General features: G+C 35.6%; 2 protein-coding genes across 2 annotated transcripts; one reads left to right on the forward strand and one right to left on the reverse strand.

Moving 5' to 3' along the window:
- Positions 1 to 891: 891 nt before the first annotated feature.
- LOC121265706 (receptor kinase-like protein Xa21) lies at positions 892 to 2,436 on the forward strand (the record flags this gene model as incomplete). Its single annotated transcript, XM_041169394.1, has 2 exons — positions 892 to 1,156; positions 1,241 to 2,436. Coding segments are annotated over exons 1-2 (1,461 nt in total), but the record flags the coding sequence as incomplete, so codon positions are not given.
- A 12,434-nt stretch (positions 2,437 to 14,870) lies between these two features.
- LOC121265707 (probable LRR receptor-like serine/threonine-protein kinase RFK1) lies at positions 14,871 to 17,505 on the reverse strand. Its single transcript, XM_041169395.1, has 7 exons — positions 17,331 to 17,505; positions 16,469 to 16,494; positions 16,056 to 16,166; positions 15,770 to 15,979; positions 15,522 to 15,624; positions 15,292 to 15,410; positions 14,871 to 15,214 (listed from the first exon to the last, which is right to left on the reverse strand). Exons 1-7 carry the CDS (start codon positions 17,503 to 17,505, stop codon positions 14,996 to 14,998), a joined length of 963 nt encoding a protein of 320 aa, XP_041025329.1. The 3' UTR covers positions 14,871 to 14,995.
- Between the last annotated feature and the right edge of the window lie 8,264 nt (positions 17,506 to 25,769).

Below are 25,769 nucleotides of genomic sequence, written 5' to 3' on the forward strand. Positions count from 1 at the left end.
GACTCACAATCTTTTTCAACTTCTCATAAATACATCTAAACTGATCTTAATATCCAAACACATCTAAACTCATCTTCTCAAGTGAGCCCTACAAAATTCACTTCATCATCTTAACTCACTAATATTTATAAAGAACTCAACTCATCTCAACGTTACTCAACATTCAAACGGGACCTAAGATTTGTTTAAATTTTTTAGGTTGAGATGAATTTAACTTTTTAGGTTAAAATGTATAAAGTAAACTAAGATGAATTTAATTTTTTTATGAGAAGTTCAAAAGGTATTAATACCCATCAATGATTAGTTTGAGATAGTTAAATTGGTTTCAACAATCAAATACAACTGTTGAATGACCAAAGCTCCGTACGTTCTAGATATGCATGGCAGATTCTCACGTTATTAGGCATAGGGCCCTTTTTCCTTTTCACTATATATGATTTATAGAATCATATTTATTTATTTATTTATTTATTGATGAATTAACGTACTCATGATTATTCACGATATTGTTGCAGGTGCAATTCCGAATGAAATTGGTTATCTACAAAACTTGGAGAAGCTCAATATCGGAGACAACCATTTCTCTGGACCAATTCCGTTTGAGGTTTTCAATGTCTCAACGCTACAAATCATTGGAATGCCCTTGAATAATTCTCCGGTCCACTCCCATCAAATCTAGGCCTTTTCCTTCCAAATCTTCAGCAGCTTCTGCTTGGGGGAAATGAACTCAATGGAACAATTCCCAGCTCCATCTCCAATGCATCACAACTCACTCATCTAGACTTGTCTATGAACTCATTCTCTGGCTTCATTCCAAATACAATTGGTAATTTAGGTCTCCTCCAGAATCTCAACTTAGAAATCAATAACTTGACTATTAGATCCCCAGAAATGAATAGCCTTTTCTCTTCTTTGTCAAACTGCATATATCTGGAATTATTATCTTTCGCAGAAAATCCACTAAATGCTATCATTCCCAATTCCATTGGAAATCTCTCCACTTCTCTTCAGGAAATTTTAATGGGTGGTTGCAATATCAAGGGCAGCATTTTCCAAGATATTGGCAATTTAAGCAGCTTGACAAGATTGGACTTAGGGAACAATGAGTTGGTTGGACTGATTCCAACTTCATGGGGGAAATTGGGAATGATCCAAGGTTTGAACCTGGGTAATAATAGATTGCAGGGTCCCAGCACATGAAATCTTTGTCATTTAAAGAACTTGTTTGAGTTATATTTAGGAGGCAATGAGCTAGTTGGACAAATTCCGGGATGCATAAATAATCTGGCTTTGCTAAGAAAGCTCCACTTAGGCTCAAACAAATTAACTTCTACAGTTCCTTTGAGCTTGTGGAGCTTGACAGATTTATTGGAGGTTGACCTATCATCGAATTCCCTAAGTGGCCCCCTCTCATTAGAGCTTGGAAATTTGAAGGTACCGAGAGAGTTGGATTTATCAAACAATCGATTATCAGGTGATATTCCAACGACAATTGGTAGTCTCAAAGATCTACATAATCTCTCCTTAGCAGGAAATCAATTAGAAGGTTCAATTCCTAAATCATTTGGTGATTTGGTAAGCTTGGAGCTCTTGGATGTTTCCGGTAATTATTTATCTGGAGAGTTTCCCAAATCCTTAGAAGCACTCATATATCTTAAATATCTAAATGTCTCTTTCAATAGACTACGAGGAGAAATTCCTACAAAAGGGCCATTTATAAACTTCTCGGCTGCATCATTTATGTCAAATGATGCACTTTGTGGTGCTCCCCAATTGCAAGTTCTCCCCTGCAAAAACGATGCTTCTCGATCAAAAACGTTCAGAATAAGGCATATACTAACATTTTTACTACCTGCAGTTAGATTAACATTAATACTTGTGGCAGCATCCCTCGTATTAATCTCAAAAAAAGGCCAAAAGAAGTCAACAGGTTCGGTAGACTTGTCTCCTTTAGCACCATGGAGAAGAGTTTCTCACCAAGAGCTTCTACGAGCAACAGAAGGGTTTAATCCAAATAAGTTGATTGGAGAAGGGAGCTTTGGGTCTGTGTACAAAGCAACATTCTTGGATGGTAAGAATTTTGCAATAAAAGTTTTGAATTTGCAAATAGAAGGGGCATTTCATAGCTTTGACGTAGAGTGTGAAGTACCAAGTAATATTCGTCATCGGAATCTTGTCAAAATCATTAGTGCTTGCAATAGCATCGACTTCAAAGCCATTGTATTGGAATACATGCCTAATGGGAGCTTGGAGACCTGGCTTTATTCTGATGACCACTTCTTGAGTATGTTACAAAGGCTAAACATAATGATTGATGTGGCGACAGCACTAGAATACCTTCATTTCGGTTACTCCAAAACTATTGTGCACTGTGATTTGAAGCCTAACAATATATTGTTGGATGAAGATATCGTTACCCATGTTGCTGATTTTGGAATAGCCAAGCTCTTAGGAGATGAGGATCTTATAAAGAGAACCATGACCCTTGCTACTATTGGGTATATGGCACCAGGTGATCGTATAATGCTGCTACTTTTGCATTACATTGATAATAGATTTTTCCCCTTTTTCTTTTGTTTACTGTATTTTAAAACATGAATCATGTGTACCATTCTATAATGCAGAGTATGGATCCGAAGGGATTGTTTCTGCAAGAGGCGATGTGTATAGCTATGGCATTTTACTTATGGAAACTTTTACGAGAAAGAAGCCTACCGATAACATGTTTGTTGAAGAAATGAACTTGAAACGCTGGGTCGAGGAATCTTTAGCTGTCTCCATAGTCAAAATCGTTGATGCCAGTTTGCTGGGAGACGAAAGAACTGATGCAACTACGATGGACACCGTATCATCTATCATGGGACTAGCTTTGGACTGTTGCGTAGATTCACCTGAAGAGAGGATCAATACAAGAAGTATTCCAATAGCACTCAACAGGATCAAATCCAAGTTTCTACAAGATCTTCAAAGAACGGCCTGATCATTTTAGATATATGTTGATCTGCTTCTAAATTTGTCTGCGACTCTTCATTATAAGTTTATGTTTGTTCCTTTCCAAATATTACGACAGTCACTCCCATGCATCTTTAAGAGATATATCTGCCTAAAAAGTGATAAACAGTAATACTGTTTATTAGTCACGTAATGAACAGTAATTACTGTTCACATTATTTTTATTTTTTTATCTTTTCTTTCACTCTTTTTTAAACTATTTAAATATTTTTTAAAAATAAAGAAAAAAATCACATATTCATTTAAAAACACTTACTTAATCATTAAGTTAAAAAAAATTTTTAAAAAATTAAAAAGTTTTCGGTAAGAATTTTTTGTGTACATAGTGTTTTCCTTTTGATATATTGCAAGTGAGGGGAAAAGGAAATTTTTTGAGATTTAAATCTAACCCTTCATCATAATTCTCCAAATTTGATCAAATGTTAAAAATTTAAATACTGATTTAAATTAATTTAAATATATAATTAACATATAAATATCATATCATAAATAAATTATCAAATTTAATTAATATAATACTAATATTTCATCATTAAATAAATGATGAAATTTTGTTAAATATTTTTAAAAAAGTAAAACTATATAAATAATTAAATTTTTAACATAATTTAAATATGATAATATTCTTAATTAATTAAAAAGAACTGATATAACTACCGAAAAAGTAACCCGAAAATGTGTCCTAAATGTGTATTTCACTTTTTTTACATTTCTTTTCTTTTTTTCATGTATATTTTTAATCATCATAAACATTTTTTTAAAAAATAAAAAATTTATGACATCATTAAAAAACACTTCCTTAATTACTAGATAAAAATAAAATAAAAAATAGGCAAACGTCCCTTGGACGTTTTTGGTAAAGATTTTAAATTAATAATCTTTCATCATTATTAATTTAAATATATAATTAACATATAAATATCACATCATAAATAAATTATCAAATTTAATTTATAAAATAATAATCTTTCATCATTAAATAAATGATGAAATTTTGTTAAATATTTTTAAAAAAGTAAAACTATATAAATAATTAAAGTTTAACATAATTTAAATATAATAATATTCTTAATTAACTAAAAATAACTGATACAACTACCGAAAAAGTAACTCGAAAATGTGTCATGAATGTGTATTTTACTTTTTTTTATTTTTCTTTTCTTTTTTTCATGTATATTTTTAATCATCATAAACATTTTTTAAAAAAATAAAAAATTTACAACATCATTAAAAAACACTTCCTTAATCACTAGATAAAAAAATTAAAAAAAAATAAAAATTAGGCAAACGTCCCTTGGACGTTACCCTTTGCTAGTATATATATATATATATATATATATATATATATATATATTTGTTTTGTGTGGCCATTTTTGTACTTATCGTTGATCTTATTTTCCTCCTTAGAATATGGTGATGACATTTTATTACTGATATATAAATAGTATCATGGATATTCGAATATTAGAAAAAATAATAGACATAGAATCTTTTATACAACTATTATATTTTAAATGAGAAGTCTTTTTATCAAAAATTTATAAAAATAACATCACTTTATATAAATATTTTCATTTTAAAATATCGTTTTATAAAGATTGTAAAACGAATTATTTTGAAACACTGGTAAGAAAATAAAAGGGTAAAAAAGGGCAAAAACATTAAAAATAAAAATCGGTCTCTCCTTCATTAAAATTGCCATATCCGAAACATGAGGTGAGAATTTGTCGACTTCGTACAAAATGTATTTTCCGTAGGATGATGCTAGATCACACCAATCGAGGAAATATATCGAAAGTGGTCGTCGAATGTTCAATTTTTTTTTAAATTTTTTTTTAAATTTCTTAAATATTTTCTTTAAAAAAATTATAAATTCATTAAAAAATACTTCTTAATTGTTAAATAAAAATGAAATAAAATAAAATGTTTAAAAAATAAAATTGGTCTCTCCTTCCTTAATACTTTTTCAAAGGGTTGTACGGCATTTGTACACTTCATGACTGTAAATAGTATTTCTCTTTCGAATAAAATAGATGCTACTCATCATTCTTGAAATTACCTAAGTACCTCTGTATTGTAATGCAATGGAAATATCTACCAATTCACTCAACAAATTGGTTAGTCGTTAATTATGTAATAATTTGATAAACAATCAAATACATAAAATAAACGAATTACGTAACATCAATTTTGGTTATGAAATAAAACCCTTTAAAAAACTCTTAAAAGGTAAAACCCTACAGGGTAGCCAAACCCAAAAAAGTCAATCTTATTATTTGAAAATCAATTACAAATAATTCTCAATTACAAAACATTTGTAACTTGACTCTCTTACTTATCCAGACAAATGATCTATTTATCTTCTATTGTAATAGCAGCAAGAACCTCTGACGATGTTCAAACTAATGACTTCCCTCCTGGAATTCTATTGGCTGAACTCGATCACCTCAACTCCGACACAGAGTATGCACACACTCAAAAAGAGAAAGAGAAAAATACTAGAAAATTCTTCACAAGAATTTTCTCACACTCATGCTCTTGGATCTCTCTTAGATCTCCAAGCTCTCTCAAAATTAACTGATCAAAAGATCCAACCCTCTGTTGAAATTCTCAATTAAATAATTTGCCTAGTATTTGATCTACAGTAGGATTCTGTTGACGGATTGAGTCTGTTAGGAATTTCAGGTGTAGTAAGAATCTACTGAGGGGAGGACTCTGCTGGGAACGAGTATACTGACACGTTTGTTGACACCTACCACTGAGTCTTCTTATCAGATATAGTTTCCATTCAACTGAATAATTCCAGACGCCTTGAACTTCGGATACACATTCTCATGACTTATCTAAGATATTATCTAATAAATGCTTAATTCAAATTAAATGTTCTTAGTTAAAGATAAAATATTTACATTCATCCAATATCAACAATCTCCCAACTTAAATAAATCTCTATGGTCTTAGTCATCTAATTCTGGCCAATCACTTTTATATTTACAACTACATACCACATATTTTATATATTTTAATTTTTTTTTATTTTACTATTGTTAAACTAATTGAGTTGTTCTGCACATCATCCATACAACACATACTTGTTATAGGAAAAAGAAAAAAATTAAAAAAAGTGTGGTGTTTGGTATGCGGGAATGATAAGTAGAATTATTCTTCGAAGAATGCTAGAATAAAGATTTTTTTATTGAAATATTGGAAAAAATGAAAATGATAGTGAGACTTTCGAATGTGTATATCAAATATGTTTATTTGTATATTTGATTTTTTTAATAATTAAAGAAGTGATTATTAATGAATTTATATTTTATTTATTTATTTTAATAATTAAGAATGTTTAAAAAATATTTTAAAAAAATCACTATACTTTTGCTATGTTTGGAATGCATTGTGCATAAAAAAGTTTCCATTTTTTAAAATACACTCTGCTAGGGTTACGTGGTCTGCATGGCGGTTGCTGTGCTATGTCGCTTTCCGTAGGACAGCCTCGGTTGCCGACATCATATTCGCTATACCACAGCCACTGCCAGAGATTAAGGTACCTTTCCATCCACCGAAAGTCATAGATGGTGAAGTTTGTTTCACATTTTCGGCAGAGGAGTTAGAGAGAACTACTCAACCCTTTTGGTATTCTATGGTGCTAAAAGTTCCTTCGGTAGAGGCCATCCCTAGACGCAGTGAGAGCCTTCATCCGTAGCCGATGGGGTTTGTTCACTATGCTAGTAGTTTCTGCCATGCAATGTCTGAGAAATGTTTTTATTCAGATGTCCTCTAAATGTGATTTCAACAAGGCTTTATCTAGGGAGTCCTGTGATGTGAATGGGTTTAGTATAGACTATTTGCTTGGACACCAGATTTTGATCAAGATTTCGAACCTCCATGTGTCCCGGTTTGGGCATTTCTTCCTGAGCTACCACCCAATTTCTATCATTCATCTATGCTTAAGCTGCTTACAGTGCCAATAGTGAAATATATTCGACGGGATAACTCCACCACTTGTGCGACTAGAACAGATGGTGCTCAAGTATGTCTTGAGATAGATTCATCTAAAGACCCTCTTTCATACTTTTGAATAGACAGACCTGGGTTGCAGGAAAGATGTTGAGAAGTCACATGAGTTAGTTAGCATCTACTGAAATTTTAGTGTAGGAGGTTGTTGAGAAGTCACGTGTGTTATTTGATGCAGATAAAGTCATACATGAACAAATACAAGATGACAATGGCTTAGGTATGGTGATTGCGCAGATCTCTGGAACTCAACAAGAATGGTTACTAGGATCTATGACGATTCCAACGTTGTAGGGTGCAAAAGGAGCTAATTTCTTTTCTAATTATGCAGGTAGTCGGTCTGATACATCAGTGGGCCAGTGTGACCAATGTGCGATTTAGTCCGTGGGCCAAGGTGAAGTGCAGATTGTGGGCTATCGGGTGGAAAAGACAGTGGGCTAGAGTGATCAACAACTCATGGGACAAAGAACGGAGCAACTTGTGGGCCAGAGTGAATTCCATGATGTGGTGCATGTCAATCAGCGGGAGGAGTTGTTTTGGCCTATGGCCCAAGGTGAAGCAACTGCGTTCTGTTTGATTAATACAGAGGAGCAACCCATGGTTGATGAGATGGTAGACGAAATGGTCTTACCAGATAATTCCCAACCTGAAGCTGAAGTTAAGAGAGATAGTTTAAAGGAAGACATACGAAATGATTATTGTACTGACTCAAAGGGCCCAAGAAATACAGTTGGTAAGTTTCAAAAAATGAGCTCTACTAGGGCGGTGATTTGTCCATCTAAACTTAATTTATGATTATTCCCATTATTTTTTGGAATAGTATGGGAGTTGGCACTTCTCAACAGCAGTTGAAAAATAGCATAAAAAATTATAGGCCTAATAGTTTAGTTTTGGCTGAGCCTTTTTGGATGGAGGATTAAATTCCAAATTTTTTGGGTCGGTTCAGTTATGAGTTATTTATCACTAATGAAGTGCAAGGCAGAAAATTTTTGTAACGCCCCGTCCTCAAGGGTCTGGAGAGTTAACTCATGTCGCTAAAAATCATTTTCCATCCACATAGTACATAATCAAATTTTTCTCTATCTCACAAACTACTCATTAATTCACATAAAATACTCCAGTATAATTAATCCAAGACAATACAAAGTCTTAATAAAAACATCAACCTCCCAACAATTCATATCATCAGAATGCAACAAACTTACTGAATAACAAAATCTTCAATACTCATGTAAACCTCTTATGCTTAAACGACTATTCTTCACTCCTCTTACCTATGCTCCATATTCTTGATCCTCAATTGGAATATTCAAATCATCTGAAAATATTGGAGATAAGAGGGGGTGAATTATCAACAACTTAGTAAGCAGAGAACATATACTAGCGTGCAAGCATGAGCCTTTTCAGAAAGTTCAGTATGCAGAAACAAAATATTATATTTTTATATGCAGATATCAGAAACATGTTATCAGAAAATCAGAACGACTTTTCAATGTTTTCATACTCCAAAAGAGTCAAATGTTCATATTTAAAGATCCATTTCATATTAAAAAACACTTTGGCATAACATAACCTGAGCATTTTCGTCATATCGAAACAGAGCATCTTACAGAGCAGAGGCCATGTTTCACCCCCGTGGTAGGGTTGTGCTATCCCCGGTGGCCAAACCGGGCAGAGACAGAGGTGAAATCTTTTCCTTATTCTTCTCGGAGTCCCGAGTGTGCACACAGGAAAGACCATAATAAAACTACTTTGTTTCCAAAGTGGGTGCACTCAGAGACAGAGAAGTTGGCATCAACCCAAACAGAGCAGAGCATAACAGAGCAGAGCAGAGCAGAGACAGAGTCAGATACAAAATCAATACACCATGCCAAACGTTTTCGATGCCATATCAAAATAAAACAGAGTACCAAAACATAATCAGATCATTCTCACATACTGAAAATAAAAGTCGGAGCATCTTTCTAAATAAATGCACAATTTTTCAAATTCTCAATATCGTTCTTTTTCAGATTTTAGAGACAACATGACAAAATTTAGCTCATGTCTACACAATGTATGTCAGAAAATATTTTCTCTTTTTCATACAAATTTCATGAGCAATGCAAATAAGTAACCGATGTTGGTTTTACCCAAGTTCTCATTTCATCACAAAAATATGCAAAGTTTTCATAAAGTCAACCTCAGTCTCACTAATTCGTGTAAAGTCTAGCATAGGAATCCCGCTTACCTAGAATTCTTAGCTTTTCCAGAATTTCCCTCAAAAATGTCGAGTCGACTATAAATCGTCACCTATAAAAATAATCACGTAATTTTCCGTAAGTTTCCAATCAATCACATATTTCAATATTTAAACTTAAACTTCTAAAATAACCTATTTTAATTCCTCAAAATTTAAAACCCTCATAATTCCAAAATATATCACCACTTTCTAAAATAATCAATATCCACCGAAACCGCCAATAAATCTCACATCATAAACTAATCACACAAACAACTCCATAATCCAATCCAACCGACCCCCTTACTCCTCGGACTCAGTCTGGCACAACCAACTAATCCACAGTAAATATGAGTTAGTGCAAAATACATTTAAATCTCAAAAGTTCTTTGAGAAAATATTTACAATGCTATAATATAATTTTTGAAAGATCACCGAGGTGCTAGAAGTGGCGGTACAGCAACAAAACAGTGCAAAATGCACTGTGGCCGTGGGTCTCAAAAATTCACTTTGGAACGGGGACAAACCAAGACCCGAAATTGATAGGGTAGGGCTTAGAGATGTCAGTGAAGTTAGTGGTGGTGGTGGTTTGCCATGGGCGGTGGCATATGAGGCAATTTTAGGCCAAAAATGTTCAAAACAGAAATGTGGATGGTGGAGCTTTACCAGTGACAAATCGGAGCTGGGGATGGGTGTGTTAGGTTGCTAGGAGGTTGATGATGAAGTGGTGAAGAGATGGTGGTCGGAGGTGGCGCGACGGCGGCGCGCGAGCTCAAGAGGTGTCGCGGCTTTGTGAAGGGCGTGGGGCTAATGGCGGGGAGTTAGGGGCCGAGCTTGGTGGGGGATGATGGTTGGAGGGAGGGGCAGCTGTGGTGGTGGGCGGTGGCGCACGGCGCCAGGCTGGGGAATAGACGCACGGACGGAGAAGGGAGAGGGGAGGCGTCGCAAGCGGGAGAAGGCTGGGGGGAAAAGAAAAAGAAGAAAAAGAAAGAGGAAAGAGAAAAAGAAAAGAGGAAAAAGAAAAATGGAGGGAAAGAAATGAGGTCCAATCCTCACATCTTGGGTCACCAAAAATGATTCAACGAAAAATATTTCAAAACAGCAAGTCAATTAAAATAATTTAAACGTAATGATAAAATGAAAATAAAACACTTAAATCCAACAATCAATTAATTTAAAATAAAGAACAATTTAAATACATTACAATAATAAATATTAAGAAAACATAATTAATTAATTTTCACAATTTAAAGATCATAAAATAAACCATTTAAAAATATCAGACAATTTTAAAACAAGAGGATAAATTTTTGAATTAATAAAAATAATCTTTCAATAAAAATACACTAAAATGCGGGGTGTTACAAATTTGATTGTTGTGAAATTCGGTTGTGTTAGTTCAATGGTTGGCATATTCTAATCAACATGTGACTGTGAGAGTTGAAGAGAATGGGCAAGTCTTTCTTCTTACTACTTTATATGCTAAGTGCAACCAAATTGGGAGGCAAGCTCTTTGGGTGAACCTAGAGGCTACTGGAAGTGGCAACCTTCCGTGGGTGATTTGCAGAGATTTTAATATTATTAAAGATTAATCAGAGCGTAGAGGTGGTCATCCTCTGCCTTTTGCAGGTAATTTCAAACTGTGTATTCAAAATTGTGGTTTGATGGATATGTGCTTCAAAGGATCGAATATGACTTGGTGCAATGGTCAAGGCGGTTTGGTTTGCAATTGGGCAAGGTTAGATAGATGTTTTATTGATTCTAATTTTCTTAATTATTTTCCTTGTGTCTTTTTCTAGGTGTTGGCCCGTACTGCCTTCGACCATTCCCCATTGGTGATCCAATTGGGTGAGGATCCTTTTAGGTATGGTTCTAGTCCATTTCGATTCCAGTTTATACGGACTGATAATTTAGATTTCCTTCGTCTTGTGGAGGGGTGTGGAAGCAAGAGAGGCTTGGTATTGAGTTTAGTAATTTATCTTTTAAATGGAAAAGGGTTAAGAAGGCTCTTAAGGAGTGGAATCAGCGTGTTTTATAGGACTAATATCATTATTAAGAGTTAGAAAAACATATTGATAATATGGAAAATTGTCTTGAAGTCTATTTTAATGAAGGGGATGATAATGACCTCTTGGCATCTAAGTTGGAGTTATTAACCTGGATGGGTAAGGATGGATAGGGAGGACACTCGTCTTTCTCATATGGTCAAGAAAAGTTGGCTTAAAAATGAGAATCAAAATTCTAAATTTTATCATGCTTATCTGAACGCCAAGTATCATAAGCGGGTTAAAGACATGTGCTTCGTTGATGATACAATTTTAAATACTCATTTTGACATTCATAAGACTGCAGTTGATTATTTTCAAAATTTCTTGGATCATAGTAGTTGTCATGAAGTGCCTAGTTTAAGTGATTTAATTCATCCGATTATTTTCGAAGAGGAGAATGGGGCTATTTTTAGTGCTCCATCTATGAAGAAAGTTAAGGACGCTCTTTTTAGTATTCCTATTGATAGTAGTCCTCAACCAGATAATTTTGATTCTGGTTTCTTTAGAGTCTGTTGGGATATTGTTAAAGAGGATATTTTGGAAGCCAATGCTGATTTTTTTAACAATCACTCGTTTCCCAAATTTTACACCTCTTCTTCTATTGTTTTAATCCCTAAAGTGGATAAGCCCTATGAATTTGATAAATTTAGGCCTATTAGCCTCTATTAGGTGATTTATAAGATTTGTGCTAAAATATTGTGGGTCGTATGACGAACTTGCTTTCTAAGATAATTTCTCCGTAGCAATAGAGGTTTATTCTAGGTCGTAATATATTTGAAAATATTAGTCTTACCTTGGAGATGGTCCATTCTATTAACAAAAGCTCTAATGGGGGAAATATATTAGTGAAGCTTGACATGTCTAAGGCTTATGATAGAGTGGATTGGAAATTTTTATTACATGTCTTGGATAATTTTGGCTTTTCTTCTCATATTTTTTATCTTATTCAGTTGTGTATTTCCTCACCCTAGTATTGTATCATGATGAATGGTACCTCATTGGGATTATTTAAGGTTCAGCTTGGTTTGAGACAAGGGGACCCTTTTTCTCCTGTTTGTTCATCATTATGCAAGAGGTGCTTTCTCGCCTTCTCAAACAATACTTTGAGAATGATAAAATTGATCAGTTTACTCAAGCTAGAGGTACCCCCCTCATTTCTCATCTTATGTATACTGATGATATTGTTATTTTTGCTAATGGTAGTAAGAGGTCTTTGAGAAATTTGATGAAGGTTTTGAAGTTTTATGAAGATTGGACAGGTCAAGTTCTTAATAAGGATAAAAGTGCCATTTATTTTTCTAATAAAATTTTTGTCTCCAGGAAGCTTTCTCTTCTTCGTATTACTGGTTTTTCTGAATGATCTTTTCCTTTTAAACATCTAGGTGTGCCTATAGTGGTGGGTAGACTTAAGGCTAGTCACTTTGGTGATTTGCTTGGGAGAGTTAATAAGAAAACTGAGGGCTGGAAGATGGAAATGCTCTTAGCATGTGGGCGTATTCTTCTTTTGCCTCATGTTTTATCCAGTATGGCCGTTCATCTTCTTGTTGTGTTATATGTTCTCAATGTTGCGCTCATGGCGTTGAATAAGATTTTAAGTTCTTTATTTTGGGGTTAATCTGATGGTAAAGGTAAGAGGAAATGAGTCTCTTGGAAGCATGTTTGTAGGCCGACTAACAAAGGTGGTTTGGGGACATCCAAAGAGCTTTACATATGAAATTTGCTTAGCATCTCATGTAGGGTTTGTCTTTATGGGTAGATTTCTTTAAAGGCAAGTATGTTGAGGGTAATCACTTATCCCTTTTGGTGCCTAATAAGGGGACCCGTTTTTGGAAGTCTGTTGTTTATAGTATCCCCAATGTTTTAAATGGCTCTAAATAGATTATGAAATATGGTAATATTTCTTTATGGTATGATAAATGGGTGGAGGGAGGCCCTCTCAATGGCCTTTTTATAGTGCTTGAGAATCCTTTTCTAAAAAGAAATGATTGGCGTATTGAAAATGGGTAGGGTATTCCGTTATTGGAAAGGCTTGTGGGTTATCAGAAAACTTCTGATCTATACCAGTTTTTGGCTAGGAGGAAGGAGGGGCAAGATGTTTCAATTTGGGTGAGAGATAATGATGATAACAAAAGTTCTTGCGATTGTATTAGGGTTATGGCTCCTCCATTACCTTGGGCTAAGTGGATTTGGTATAAAATTTTCACTGTGATGTGGAAGGCTGTTAATAATTGTTTTGAGCATCAATGAGAGGATTAAAAGGATTGGCATCCCTATGGCCTCTAAATGTAATTGTTATACTAAGGGAGATACGGAGGACTTGAATCATGTGCTTTGTACTGGATATTTTGCCAGATGTATTTGGAGGTTGGCTACGACCCAACTAGAAGTGCATATGGGTGTTTTTCATACATGACTGGAACAAACTAATTTTTGGTTTTGTCAGGCAGGTAAGTCTTCCTAGGTGCGGATCATTTTTTTGCTTCTCCCATCTATTGTCTTTTGGAGGCATTGCGATAGGCGTTGTAAGGCTCGGCACAAAGATAAGATGGACACGGTTGAGTCGGTTTGACATGTTATTAAATTATGGCTTCGCCGTATTATGGATTTGATCATGAAAGTTTTTACCATTTCTTCCAAGGATGTTGCTATTTTACAAAGATTGGAAATCTCGATCCTGGAACCTAGACCTAAGAAGGTTCATGTGGTGAGGTGGATTCGACCTCCTCAAGATTGGGTGAAACTTAATATGGATGGTAGTAATTTTGGTAATCCGGGGCCATCAGGAGTTGGGGGTGTCATTCGTGATGACTGTGGCAAGTTATGGCAGGTTACTTGCAGCTTATTTTGTGGCTTTGGGCCTGGGTTCTAACAATTTTGCTGAAATGATAAATTTGTTGGATGGTGTTTGTAGATGCCACCATTTGTGTTTTTCTCGGGTTGAGATTGTGACTGATTTTAAAATCAAGGGTAAATATAATATCTGATATTTAGAGTATTTTGTAGATAAATTATGTGTTTATTTGAATTGCAAGGAGTATAGAATGAGATCTTTTTTCGAGAATGTAATGTCGTGGTTAACCTTCTTGCCAAGTGGGGAGCTGATGACTCAAATTTGGACTGGTCTGGTGATTATTTGCTACCTTTAGTCTTAGAAGTCTTCTTCACCTGGACAGAAGTGGTCTTCCTTATTTGCAGATCTCGTAATGAGTTTGCTGGTACGTATTTTTTCTGGGTTATTTGCTCTCTAATTCTTACTTGCATGTGTCTTTGTTTGCAAGTTTTATTTGTTTTGTCTAGGGTTGGCGATTCAAAGGCTAGTTTTGGTATATTATGTTTTTCATTAAAATTTTGTTATGTAATCGAATGTCTTAATAATTTTGATGTCTGTATTTGATTTTTATTATAATGTATTCCTAAGTGTCTTACCATAACCACGGTCTTTTTTCGCCACGGTCTTGTTTATTTTCAATAAACTTCTGAACTCATCGCATCTCATCTAATCTAATCGTTACAACTTTTTCAAACATAAATTACACTTATACAAGAATAATAATAAACAAATAAAGAAAGAATATAAGATCAGAAAGCCGGATAAGCTCAGCTGAGGCAAACTTTAGCTGCATAAAAGTTCAAATCACAAATAGTTCAAACAATATTATTTTTGTCATAATATCTCGCAGCTGAGCAGAATGACATATTACTCACCAAATAGGGCACCAGCAAGGCTATTATTTTCCATGTACTCGTATACCAACAATAATTGATCCCCTTCAATGCAACATCCATGAAGATTCACAAGATTTGGGTGTTGCAAACTGGAAATCATTCCCATCTCATTTAAAAACTCCTGATTACCCTTTTTTGATTTAGACGAGAGCTGCTTAACTGCTATGACAGTGCCATCAGGTAATTGACCCTGCACCCAACCTTACTCAAATAAGCAGGAAAATCCATGCTGAAATGGAATAAGTCAAGTGAAGTAAGTTATAGTACCTTGTAAACAGGACCAAAGCCACCTTCTTCAATTTTGTTGGCGCAATCGAAATCATTAGTAGCGGCTTTTATTTGTTTTAAGCTAAAAGTCCCCGTCACCGAATTTAGTCGTCCAGGGTCTGTACAAGGACGCACATAAGAACCAGTAAACCAAGGAATTCACTTTCTTTGTAATTACTTGCTCAGGTTACACTTGAGGAAAGATTAAAAGCTCATCTGAATATGCAAACCACAGGGATTCCCCCTAAAAAGATAAGCATAATGCTCTAATTGCAACTCCAACAATGACGTCAACAGTTCGATTGGTTCCACCATTCGGGCAGAGTTCGAAATCTGCACATAGAAACAGACTAAACCAATTATGCATCCAATCAAAGGATTTAAAGAGCAACATATCTACCTTGGTCCCCCCAAAAGGTTCCCACGATATTCTCTTGTTGAAAATCATGGTAATAAGACAATGAGGAAACATTCACACAAAGTACTCACCAGAAACTACTGAAGTGGCTGATATAAGGGGACCATAAACTCCTCTATCAGGAATTCTTGTCGTCCCTTTACCAGCCCAATAGAATCTGATCTCTAGAATATTGTTTGAGACGATCACATTAGATATAGGTTTTACAACTGCCTTTCGAGCAACACCGGTGTAATCTTCAACATTGAAGTCCTTCGCCACTAATATTTCCTGTGGCAAAGAGTTCTGATTAAACCTTGATATATAACTTCAAATATACAGAATTTCCATCAATGTCACAGGTTACCTGAACATGGATATCAAATACACGCTTCCCAAGGCTGTTATATGTTTTGTCATTAGTAAACACTATTTCCGCAAATTGGAGATTTACGGTGTAGTTCCCATTTTTTTTCCCCTGTTTCAAGTAAATACAACATCTGAAAATGAGACAAATTGAAGATAGTACCACAACATCATAAAATATCAATTAAATTAGATAATATCGTATTATTTATTCCTAAGTAAGTGTGTGTGTATATATATATATATCATGCTTATTTCAACAAATCTCGATCAAACTGCTTTCTTGACTAGTTGCCTTTGCAATCCTAGGATATCCCTGTGCACTCTTTTTGAAAATTAGATGAATTTGAAATTCATATAAAAAAATAATTTTTTTAGTGTTAAACTCCACTTTTTCTCAAAATGAATGAATACAGAAAGACTGTATCTAGTATCCCAATCTGCATCAAAGAAAGCAAAAAAATCAAGTGTAGGGTTGGAGCTAAAATGAAGACCAAAATCAACCGTGCCTTTCACATATCTGAGTATACGTTTGACCATTTTACAACGGGCTTTAGTAGGAGAGTGCATAAATTGAGACACAAAGTTAACACTGTATACAAGGTCAAGGCAAGTAAGGGCAAAATATTGAAGAGCACTGACAAAATTGGGATAATGGGCTAGGTAAAAAAAAAAAAGAGTTGTGGATGTAAGACCTTTGATCTTAGCCATCATGGGAGTACCCATGGGCTTACAATCAGTCATTTGGGCACGATCTAAAATATCACAGGCGTATTTAGCTTGGGTCAAGGTAAGGCCGTTAGAAGTTTGAGCAATCTGGACCCCTAAAATATAATGGATAGGACCCAGGTCTTTCATGGCAAATATGCTACTAAGGGTTGAAATAAATCAGTGGAGGAACCAGTAAGTAAAATATCATCAACATACAACAGTAATATAAGACAACCACGAGAGGAACGATAAATAAATAAAGAGGAGTTAGCGGTGCTACAATTAAAACCACAAGTAAGCAATCAACTACTGAACTTATCAAACCATGCACCTTGGGCTTGCTTTAAGCCATACAAAGCTTTGTTTAATTTACAAACAGAGTGAGTTGAGTGGATAAAACCTGAAGGTTGTTCCATGTAGACAGGTTCATTGAGATCACCGTGGAGAAACTCATTCTTGACGTCTAGCTAACTAATGTCCCAATGATTGAACATAGCAATAGTAATAACAGTCCGGATAGTGCTTGGTCAAATCACCACAGAAAATGTTTCATGATAATTAATACCAGCTATTTGGTGAAAGCCTTTTGCTACTAATCGAGCTTTCAACCGATCAAGTGTTCCATTTGCATTGAGTTTGGTTTTAAAAATCCATTTGCAGCCAATAACATCCGTGGAGGAATCACGAGGAACAAGAGTCCAGGTATTGTTAGCATACAAGGCTTTCAGCTCATCAAGCATAGCTTGGGTCCACTCGAGGTGATGGAGGGCAAATCGGATGGTTTTGGGCTCTTTGGGTATGATCCTGAGATCATGGAAATTTGCATATTTAGGATTGGATTTGTGAATACTGGCACAGGATCAGGTAATCATTGTATGTTCAAGAGGCAAACGTGGGGTCGGTGTAGACGAAATACATGGAGATGGAAGAGAATGAGAGCCATCGGAAGTGGATAAAGTAGGGAGGTGGGGGTGCGGGTCAGGGGCAAGGGAGGGGATGGGTTATGGTAAGGGAATATTTAGGTCAGATAGAGAGGAGGTGGGGGAGGTGGGGCCGAGTGTGGTGTAATCCAGATGTCAAATATAGACAAAGTTGGTTCAAATGTTGGGGGAAGGCGAAGGTTCCCAGGATGTTAAGGAAAATTAAGTTCATAAAAAACAACATGACGAGAAATGTAAGTACGACAAGTAGGAGGGTGATAGCATTTGTACCCATGATGGGGATCACTATAGCCTAAAAAAACACATGGTAGGGTTTTTGGATCAAATCTATTTTGCTTAGTGTCCCAAGTTTATAGATAACATTTGGAGCCAAAAACATGCAAGGATCGATAATCAGGAAAAGTTCCATAAAAATTTGAGAAATGTGATTAGAGTAGAAGTGGGAAGACGATCAATTAAAAAGATAGCAGTGGCAAAAGCTTAAACTCAAAAAATGTTTTAGAACACCACTATGGAAAAATCATTGTCAGACCAAGTTCACAGATGGTACAATGATGACTTTCCACTGTGCCATTTTGTTCAGGGTATGGGGCAAGAAAACTAATGAATGATGCCTTGTTGTTGTAAATGAAAGGTAAACTGAGTGTTAGCAAATTCATCACCCACATCGGTTTGAAAAACTTTTATTTTTTATTGAATTGGCGTTCTACATATTTTTCAAAAAAATAAAAAGGCCAAGAAAATATCAAATTTTTTCGGAGCGGAATGAACCACATAACTTTAAAAAAAAACATCAATCAAGCAGGCAAAGTAAGAAAATTTTCCAACAAAAACAACAGGGGCAAGACCCCATAAATCACAATGAACTTTATCAAAAATAGCATGAGTTAAACTAGAAAAGGGTAATAAAGGAAACTTGCTTAGGTTGTCTAACTAGCAACTTTCACAAATAGACTGAGTTTTATTGGTGCCAAAAATTTGAATAAGTCCTTTGGATTTAAGGACTTGGATAGCAGAGACCTAAGGATATCCCAAACGCTGGTGCCACACATCTTCAGAGACAGTCCGAAAACAAGTTGAGAAGTGTGCTTTGTAAGGGGGAGATAGTGTAGAGATTACCCTTCCGTCGCTAGCTCATTAGGACGCGGTTGGTCTCCCGTTCCTTAACAACAAAATGACCACCATAATTCATAGTTATATAGATAATCATTAGTAAGTTGTCCAATAGATAAAATATTTTTTGCTAGTGCTGGCACTAAAAAAACATCTCGTAACTTAATTTGAGTGGAACCATTATTTATATATGTATCACCAACATGTGTAATAGCAACAGAACTATCGTCGACAGCATCAATACCAAAATAGCAATGTAAATTTTCAAGCATACCTAAGTTACCTATCATATGGGCAGATGCTCTAGTGTCTACAATCCATTCATTTTAAGGAGAAAGATCGTCCAATGTCATAGCAGCCAGTACTTGAGGAATATCGTCAAGCTGGAATGAATTATTAAATCTGTTCCAGCATTTAAGTGCAACATGACCCCTTTTACTATAGATTTGACATATGGTTGGTGGGTCATAGGCCTTGGTGGGCCGATCACTAGGCTCACGTGTAGAAGAGGGAGCTTCTGAAGGAGCCCCTGTGTAGGACTCGTGTTGAGTGACTAGCAGGGTGAACCCTAGGCCGCGGGAGGAAAGCCTATTTGCTGCAATTGGCCACCACCATGGTGGTCGTTGAAGGTCGGTGTACCGGTCTGCTAGCCATAAAAAGCAAGGGTTAGAATCATGAAGGGCTGTGCGGATTTCATACCCTTGAAGTAGTGGGAGGATCTCGACGTAGGACAATATGGAAAGTTTTAGCATCAAGGTGTTGAACGGCTTATAGTGGGCATCGAGGCTGTTCAACAAAGAAAACACCTTCATCTTGGCAGCAACTGGTCGTTCGATTGAAGCCAAGCTATCGCACAAATTCTTGAAGGTTCAAAGATGATCTGCAAGGGGCGTCGTAGGATCCTTTTTTAGGTATGTGAGCTAATGAGTAAGATGGAATTCGTACTCTTGTGAATCATGGGCATACACTGCCTTGAGAGCCACCCATACGTAATGAGCAGAGTCCAACCCCATGACAAGGTCAAATGCCTCTTCCGAGAGGGTACCAATGATCCACCATTTGAGTAAGCTGTTTGATTTGAGCCATTAAAGGTAGTTTGGGGATTGTTTTGGTTTGCCCGAGCCTAATGCTCCATCAAGGGGGTGTTAAATTCGAGAGGAGCAGAGTCCTCATGGAGGAGATGATCGACTAGATCTAGGCTCTCAACCAAGGCTAGGAGTTGCTCACACCAAAGAGGATAATTGTTGTTATTGAGTCGTAGGGTAACAAAGTTTCCCGCGTTGAGAGCAATGGTAGTGATGAAGGAGGATCCGAGTCAAATGATGCTGAGTTTTCAGATTGTACGTTCATTAAACTAAAATACCTTGAGGTGGCAGATCAACGCAAAGATGGCAGGAAATCTTGGTCTTTATTTTTTCCGATCCTTGTCACAGGGTAAGTAATGTGGGCCTCCATTCGTTTTGTAACAGTCTCTGATACCATGAAGATCACAATAAGAGCTCAAGTTGTTTGACAACATGCCTCATTCATCGTGAGTATGTCGAGAGTCTACCATTGCTATTTATAATATTCATTACATCAATACAAAAGGTATTGTACCGTTGGAGACTGGATATACAAGGTAACTTGTAGAAATACAAAGTTGACAAAATGGGAAATTAGCCGTCGCATGAGGGATCGGGAGGATCTTCAACCAATATGGGTGTGGAAGCCATTGGCGTGATAGAAGGGTCTTCATTTGGTAAGTCTTCATCTTCATTTGATAAGTCTTCATTTGCCATGGATGATATTTTAGTGTTATCTCTTTGTGTAGAAATGATAGGTAGAAATTTGTTGTATTATTTTTACCAACTTTCTATATATCTCTGTGATTTAGATTGTGTTTAGTTGTTGAATTAAATTTAACTCATCTCAATTTATCTCAAACTAATTATCGATAAGATCCATTACTTTTTTAACTTTTCATAAAAAAGTTAAATTCATTTCAACTTATTTCATACATTTTAACTTAAAAAATTAAACTCATCTCAATATAAAAAAAAATTAAATATATTTTAATAAAATTTACAAAATATTATTATTTATAACCCCTGTTAACTCATCCAACATCCCAACGTGGCAGATTTATGCCATCCTAAATCACATGAGCGATCGAGGGCAACGGGGTTCAAGTCTGAACTCTCAACTTTTGGCACTGAAGTCAATATAGGGTACATAGTCTGAACTCTATTATTGCTGGCTCTCAGGTCACTTCAAAAACAATTCTAAGGAAAGTTAAGAAGTCGCCAGTCAAACGAAACTGTTATGCCTTTGTAGAATATTATGGGATGTCCCACATGACATAAAGACTTTGAAACCATGGAGGACCTTAACCTGTCTTATTTATTTTATTGACTAGAAAAAGAGTAAATTAACACTGCTTCTTATCCATTATTAAAGAATAATGTTACCGGTAATTATAGAGTATATAAATATCACATAATTTTTTAAAAAAATACTCTTAAAAAATTAATTTTTTTTATATAAATCTTATATTTATTTATTTTTTCTAAAAAAATTGTGTGAAATTTATACGCCCTACAATTACAAATATCATTTTAAAATGCCTTAACATGCGTACGTAAAACTGGTGTAACATGCCACAGTGTAATCATGAGTTGAAATATGGCTAGCTATTTATGATTTTAAGAGGAACAAAAATAAAACAGAATAAAAAAGTTCCAGCTCCAAACTTAGGCATCCTCTCTATATGTATATATATATATATATATATATATATGTATATATATATGTGTGTGTGTGATATTGCAATACCCATGAATGATCCGATCCTAGTCTACTCTATTGGAACTCCAGCACATCCATGAAATCGCCCACTCTTTAAAATTAGAATACGATGATAAAAAAATAAAAAATAAATTAGCAAGATGGTCCGTAGTCTGTATTGATATGGCTCAAATCGAAGTGGAGCTAGGTTTCAAAAACCTTGTGGAGTAAAATATGACTTAGTTCACTTGATGATTAGGATATATGTATCACGGGTGTCTAGCGAACGAATTCACTTATTGGGACACTCACAACTCCCAAGTGTGGCAAGGTGGTTAGCTCGGCCCTACGCATCTTGCGAGAGCCAAGTAATTCCATCTCTGCTTGACCAAAATTAAAATCCCACGAGATGTCAAGCAAATTAAGACCCGGTTTGTATTGGGAGATGAATCTACGATCCAATTTACAATATTCAAAAACAATTACAATTTAATTGGACTTATATATTTAATATATGTAATATTATGATTTTTACAAGAACGTACACGTACACTAGATGAACTAGATTTGTGTCATTAACGAATATGACTAAATTAAACTTAAACGTCGAATTCGATTCAGATCATAAATAGCTAGGCAAGAACAAACCCATCGAGCGTCGATCGAAACTACTAATTATTTGAAAATGCAAAATGCTAAACGTATTTAAGAAAAATTTACATAAAAATTTATTTCTCCACATGTCAGTTATTGATATATTGAAAATCATAAAATTTGAAATTTGAAATTAGAATTAAAAAAAAAAAACCTAATAAAATGAGTATTGAAAGTAAATGTAACACCCAGGTCCAGTACCAAACTGTTTTCTAAAAAAAATTAGAATAAAGGATTTTATGCTTACGAAGAACCCATTTAATTTATTAGTATTATTTTTTTTTATTGATTACTAGTTCAAATTGTATTTTGGTAGATATCAATTTTTTTGTAATTGGCTTGCTATTTTAGTAATTTTTCTTAAATATGTTTGGGTCGGATGTAAAATCTATTTATGGGCTAAGAAAATTTATGTAACAACTATATATATATATAAATATATATATATATTTAAAATGAGTCCAAGCTCAAAACTCAAGAAAACCCATTTATTCTCTATTATACACTATCAAATGTGAACCCAAATACTTCAAATGGCCCTACCCGATCATTCCAAAACCCAACCCGTGAGAACCGGTTCAGTTAAATGTTTTTTAAACCCCCCACCAGTCACCACGCACGGCTCTAGCACTCCGTGCACGTACGCCTCTCTTCTCCTCTGCTCTTAAGTTTTTTTTTTTTTTTTTCAATCATCTGTATATATTCAACGTTAACTTCACCGTTCACGCACGTCTCCATTCTATATTCACGGCAACTATCCCTATATATATAGAACACGTACATGTTAGACGTAAATGATCTTCAACCTAGAGCTAGGGTTGCCGCAGCAGCTCCATGGTTTCTCAGTAGCAATCGTTGCCCCCGCACCCCCGTCTTCTTCCTCTAGAACCTAGAGCTTCCGCCAAGCATTGCCCAAGCCCCACGAGAAACTGCACAACCACCACCAAAGGGCAGTCTCACAGTCACTGCCAAGCTCTTCCACGTCGCAACCCCCCACCACAGTGACCAAAGTCTCATGCACAACGAAAACCACCAACGACCCAACGCTGCCGAGTTTCTCTCATGCACGACGGAAACCGCCCAGCCTGATCAGCCACCGTGCAATGACAACATACTCCACAAAGCTGCCCACACCACCGTGCAAGCCACTGAAAAGCTTTGGACTGGGTCCTCTGTTTTGCACCACCAAAAACAGAGGAATTTCCCCCCAGCGTAAGCCACAACCCATCCACCTCACGCGCCAGCCCCCTCCACTTCGTCACCACCTGCACAGAAAACACTACCGAACACTTCACGCCGACCCAAGCCATTGCTCTCTCTCGGTAAGCCCACTCAAATCCTCCCCACGGTCTCCTCTCAGTCTCTCCCTATTTCTCTAGGATTCTCTCTCATCACTCTCTCTCTCTCTCACTCTCTCAGTGCGCAACCGCCCAGCTCGTCGGAGTATGCACCTCAGCCTCCCAGACCCCTCGCGGCTCCTTCTTTCTCGGTAAGCCTAAGCCATACCACTCCTTGCAGTTCGGTTTGGTTTCAAAACGGGAAGGAGATGTTTTGCCGTATGTTAACAAAAATTTTCAAATGAAAGTACAATTATGCCCTTGCGTTATAAGCCAAAGTGTATTTTTATTTTGGACGTGAATTGCTCCATGGGCCTCAATGGGTTTTCTGAAAATTTGTAAAAATATTTTAACTGGGCCTAGTTCCGCTTTATATTGGTACAAAAATTATATTTTTATAGAAATATTTTAAAATTAATGTATTAGTCGGAAGAATTAAATGATATCGAGAAAACTTGGGAAGTATTGATATTTTAAGGTTTAGTGAGTTTTAGATATTTAGGAAAAATAAATTATTTTAGTAATTCAAGTTAAGTATCGAAATACGTGTTTGATTAAAATTTATGAAAGTTATGTAACAATTTTATAGGTAACGATTGATTTTCGTTCAATGCAGTTGTGGAGAAATTTTGAAAAGTTAAGAAGTTTAGATAAGCAAAATTTTTATGCTAGACTTTGCATCAAATAAAATGATTTGAGGTTGATTTTGTAAAAAATATGCATGCTTTGTTATAAAAAGAAATTTGAAATAACCTTAGTTATGTATTCTGCATTATTTATGAGATTCTGTATAAGAATAAAGTATTTTCTGGCATTACCGGTGCAGACATGAGCTATTTTTACATTTTGTTTCTAAACTGTGCAAAAGAGAGCGAATATGAAATTTTGTGCATAAAATTATATTTTTGTGATCTAATTCTGTTCTATTCTAAAGATGTTTTGTACTCTGATACTATATGATGTGATTTCTAAAAACTCTATTATGACATTTTGTTTATGTTCTGTTCTAACCTTACAACGGGTGTAAAACTGTGGCCACTGTTCTGGTTGGTATCAATTTTTCTATTTCAGGTGCACCCACTTTGGAAGCAAAATAATTTTGTGTGGTCTGATCTGTGTGCATACTCAAGGCTCCAAGAATAATAAGTGGAATATTCACATTCTATTTCTGCACAGTTGGCCACCGGGGTTTGCACAACCCTAAACACAGGAGTTAAACATGGTCTCTATTCTGATATGATAAGATAAGATGTGATATTTCAGTTCATCTTATGTCAAAAGAATTTTGAATAAGAATATTTTTTTGAACTTTAGCTCTAATATTTTTTATAACATGTTCTAACTCTGTATTCTGAAAATAAAAGTGTTTTATTCTGCATTTTGAATTCTGTAAATGCTCATTTTTCCATACTAGTATATGTTTTTAACTTATTGAGTTGTAGATAACTCACCCCTAATCTCTAAACATTTTTCAAATAATCATGATGGTTCCACTGGAGAGCAAGAGTAGGCAATGTTAGAAATGTTTGATGTTCGTAGAACAATAAATGCCCTAGGGTATAAGTATTGAAGATAATCTCACAAATTAACAAGACCCAATGGCTACAAGTCCCTCTATGGAAACTCAGACTCAAATCACCCCAATGGCTACAATTTCCTCTATGGAAACTAAGACCCATTTCACCCCAATGGCTCCAACTCCCTCTATGGAAATCGAGACTCAAGCTAACCAGATTCACGTCAATTACACAACGGCTACACATGCTTTATATGGAAAAATTCAACACAAATCTTTTGTAAACGGCTAGTTAGTTTCCTTATTTTTTGCTTTCTATTCATTGTACAAATGGTATATATATTGGAAGCCTCTCATGCATGAACTCACAGTTTGTGATACCTTTTTACAAACAACTTGAATTCATTTGTCTTTATGGTATCCAGAGCCTTGTGAGAGTGCAAGAGAGTCTTCCTCTCGATTAAACATGGCCTCCAGCTCACTAAGTGTAAGCAACTTTGTTACTCTCAAACTCACCCAAGGAAATTATCCTTTGTGGAGAGAACAAATTTTAGCCTTGGTTGATAGCCAAGACTTGGTCAAGCACCTCACTGGTGACTCCCCCCCACCACCCAAACACTCTAATGATTCCCCCAACCCAACCCAAGAATTAAACCAGACACACCTTCAATGGCGCA

This window comes from Juglans microcarpa x Juglans regia, chromosome 5D (assembly GCF_004785595.1).
Source record: "Juglans microcarpa x Juglans regia isolate MS1-56 chromosome 5D, Jm3101_v1.0, whole genome shotgun sequence".
Taxonomy (NCBI): domain Eukaryota; kingdom Viridiplantae; phylum Streptophyta; class Magnoliopsida; order Fagales; family Juglandaceae; genus Juglans; species Juglans microcarpa x Juglans regia.

Bases quoted from the DNA above. Each gene is read 5' to 3' on its own strand.
- LOC121265707 (XM_041169395.1), bottom strand. From the start codon at position 17,505: ATGCTTGATGAGCTGAAAGCCTTGTATGCTAACAATACCTGGACTCTT. The intron at 16,495-17,330 runs GTATTAATTATC...TCTTTGATGCAG, and splicing joins AGGCTTTCACCAAATAGCTG to ATTGGGATACTAGATACAGT. The intron at 16,167-16,468 runs GTATTCATTCAT...TACTTGAAACAG, and splicing joins ATACTAGATACAGTCTTTCT to GGGAAAAAAAATGGGAACTA.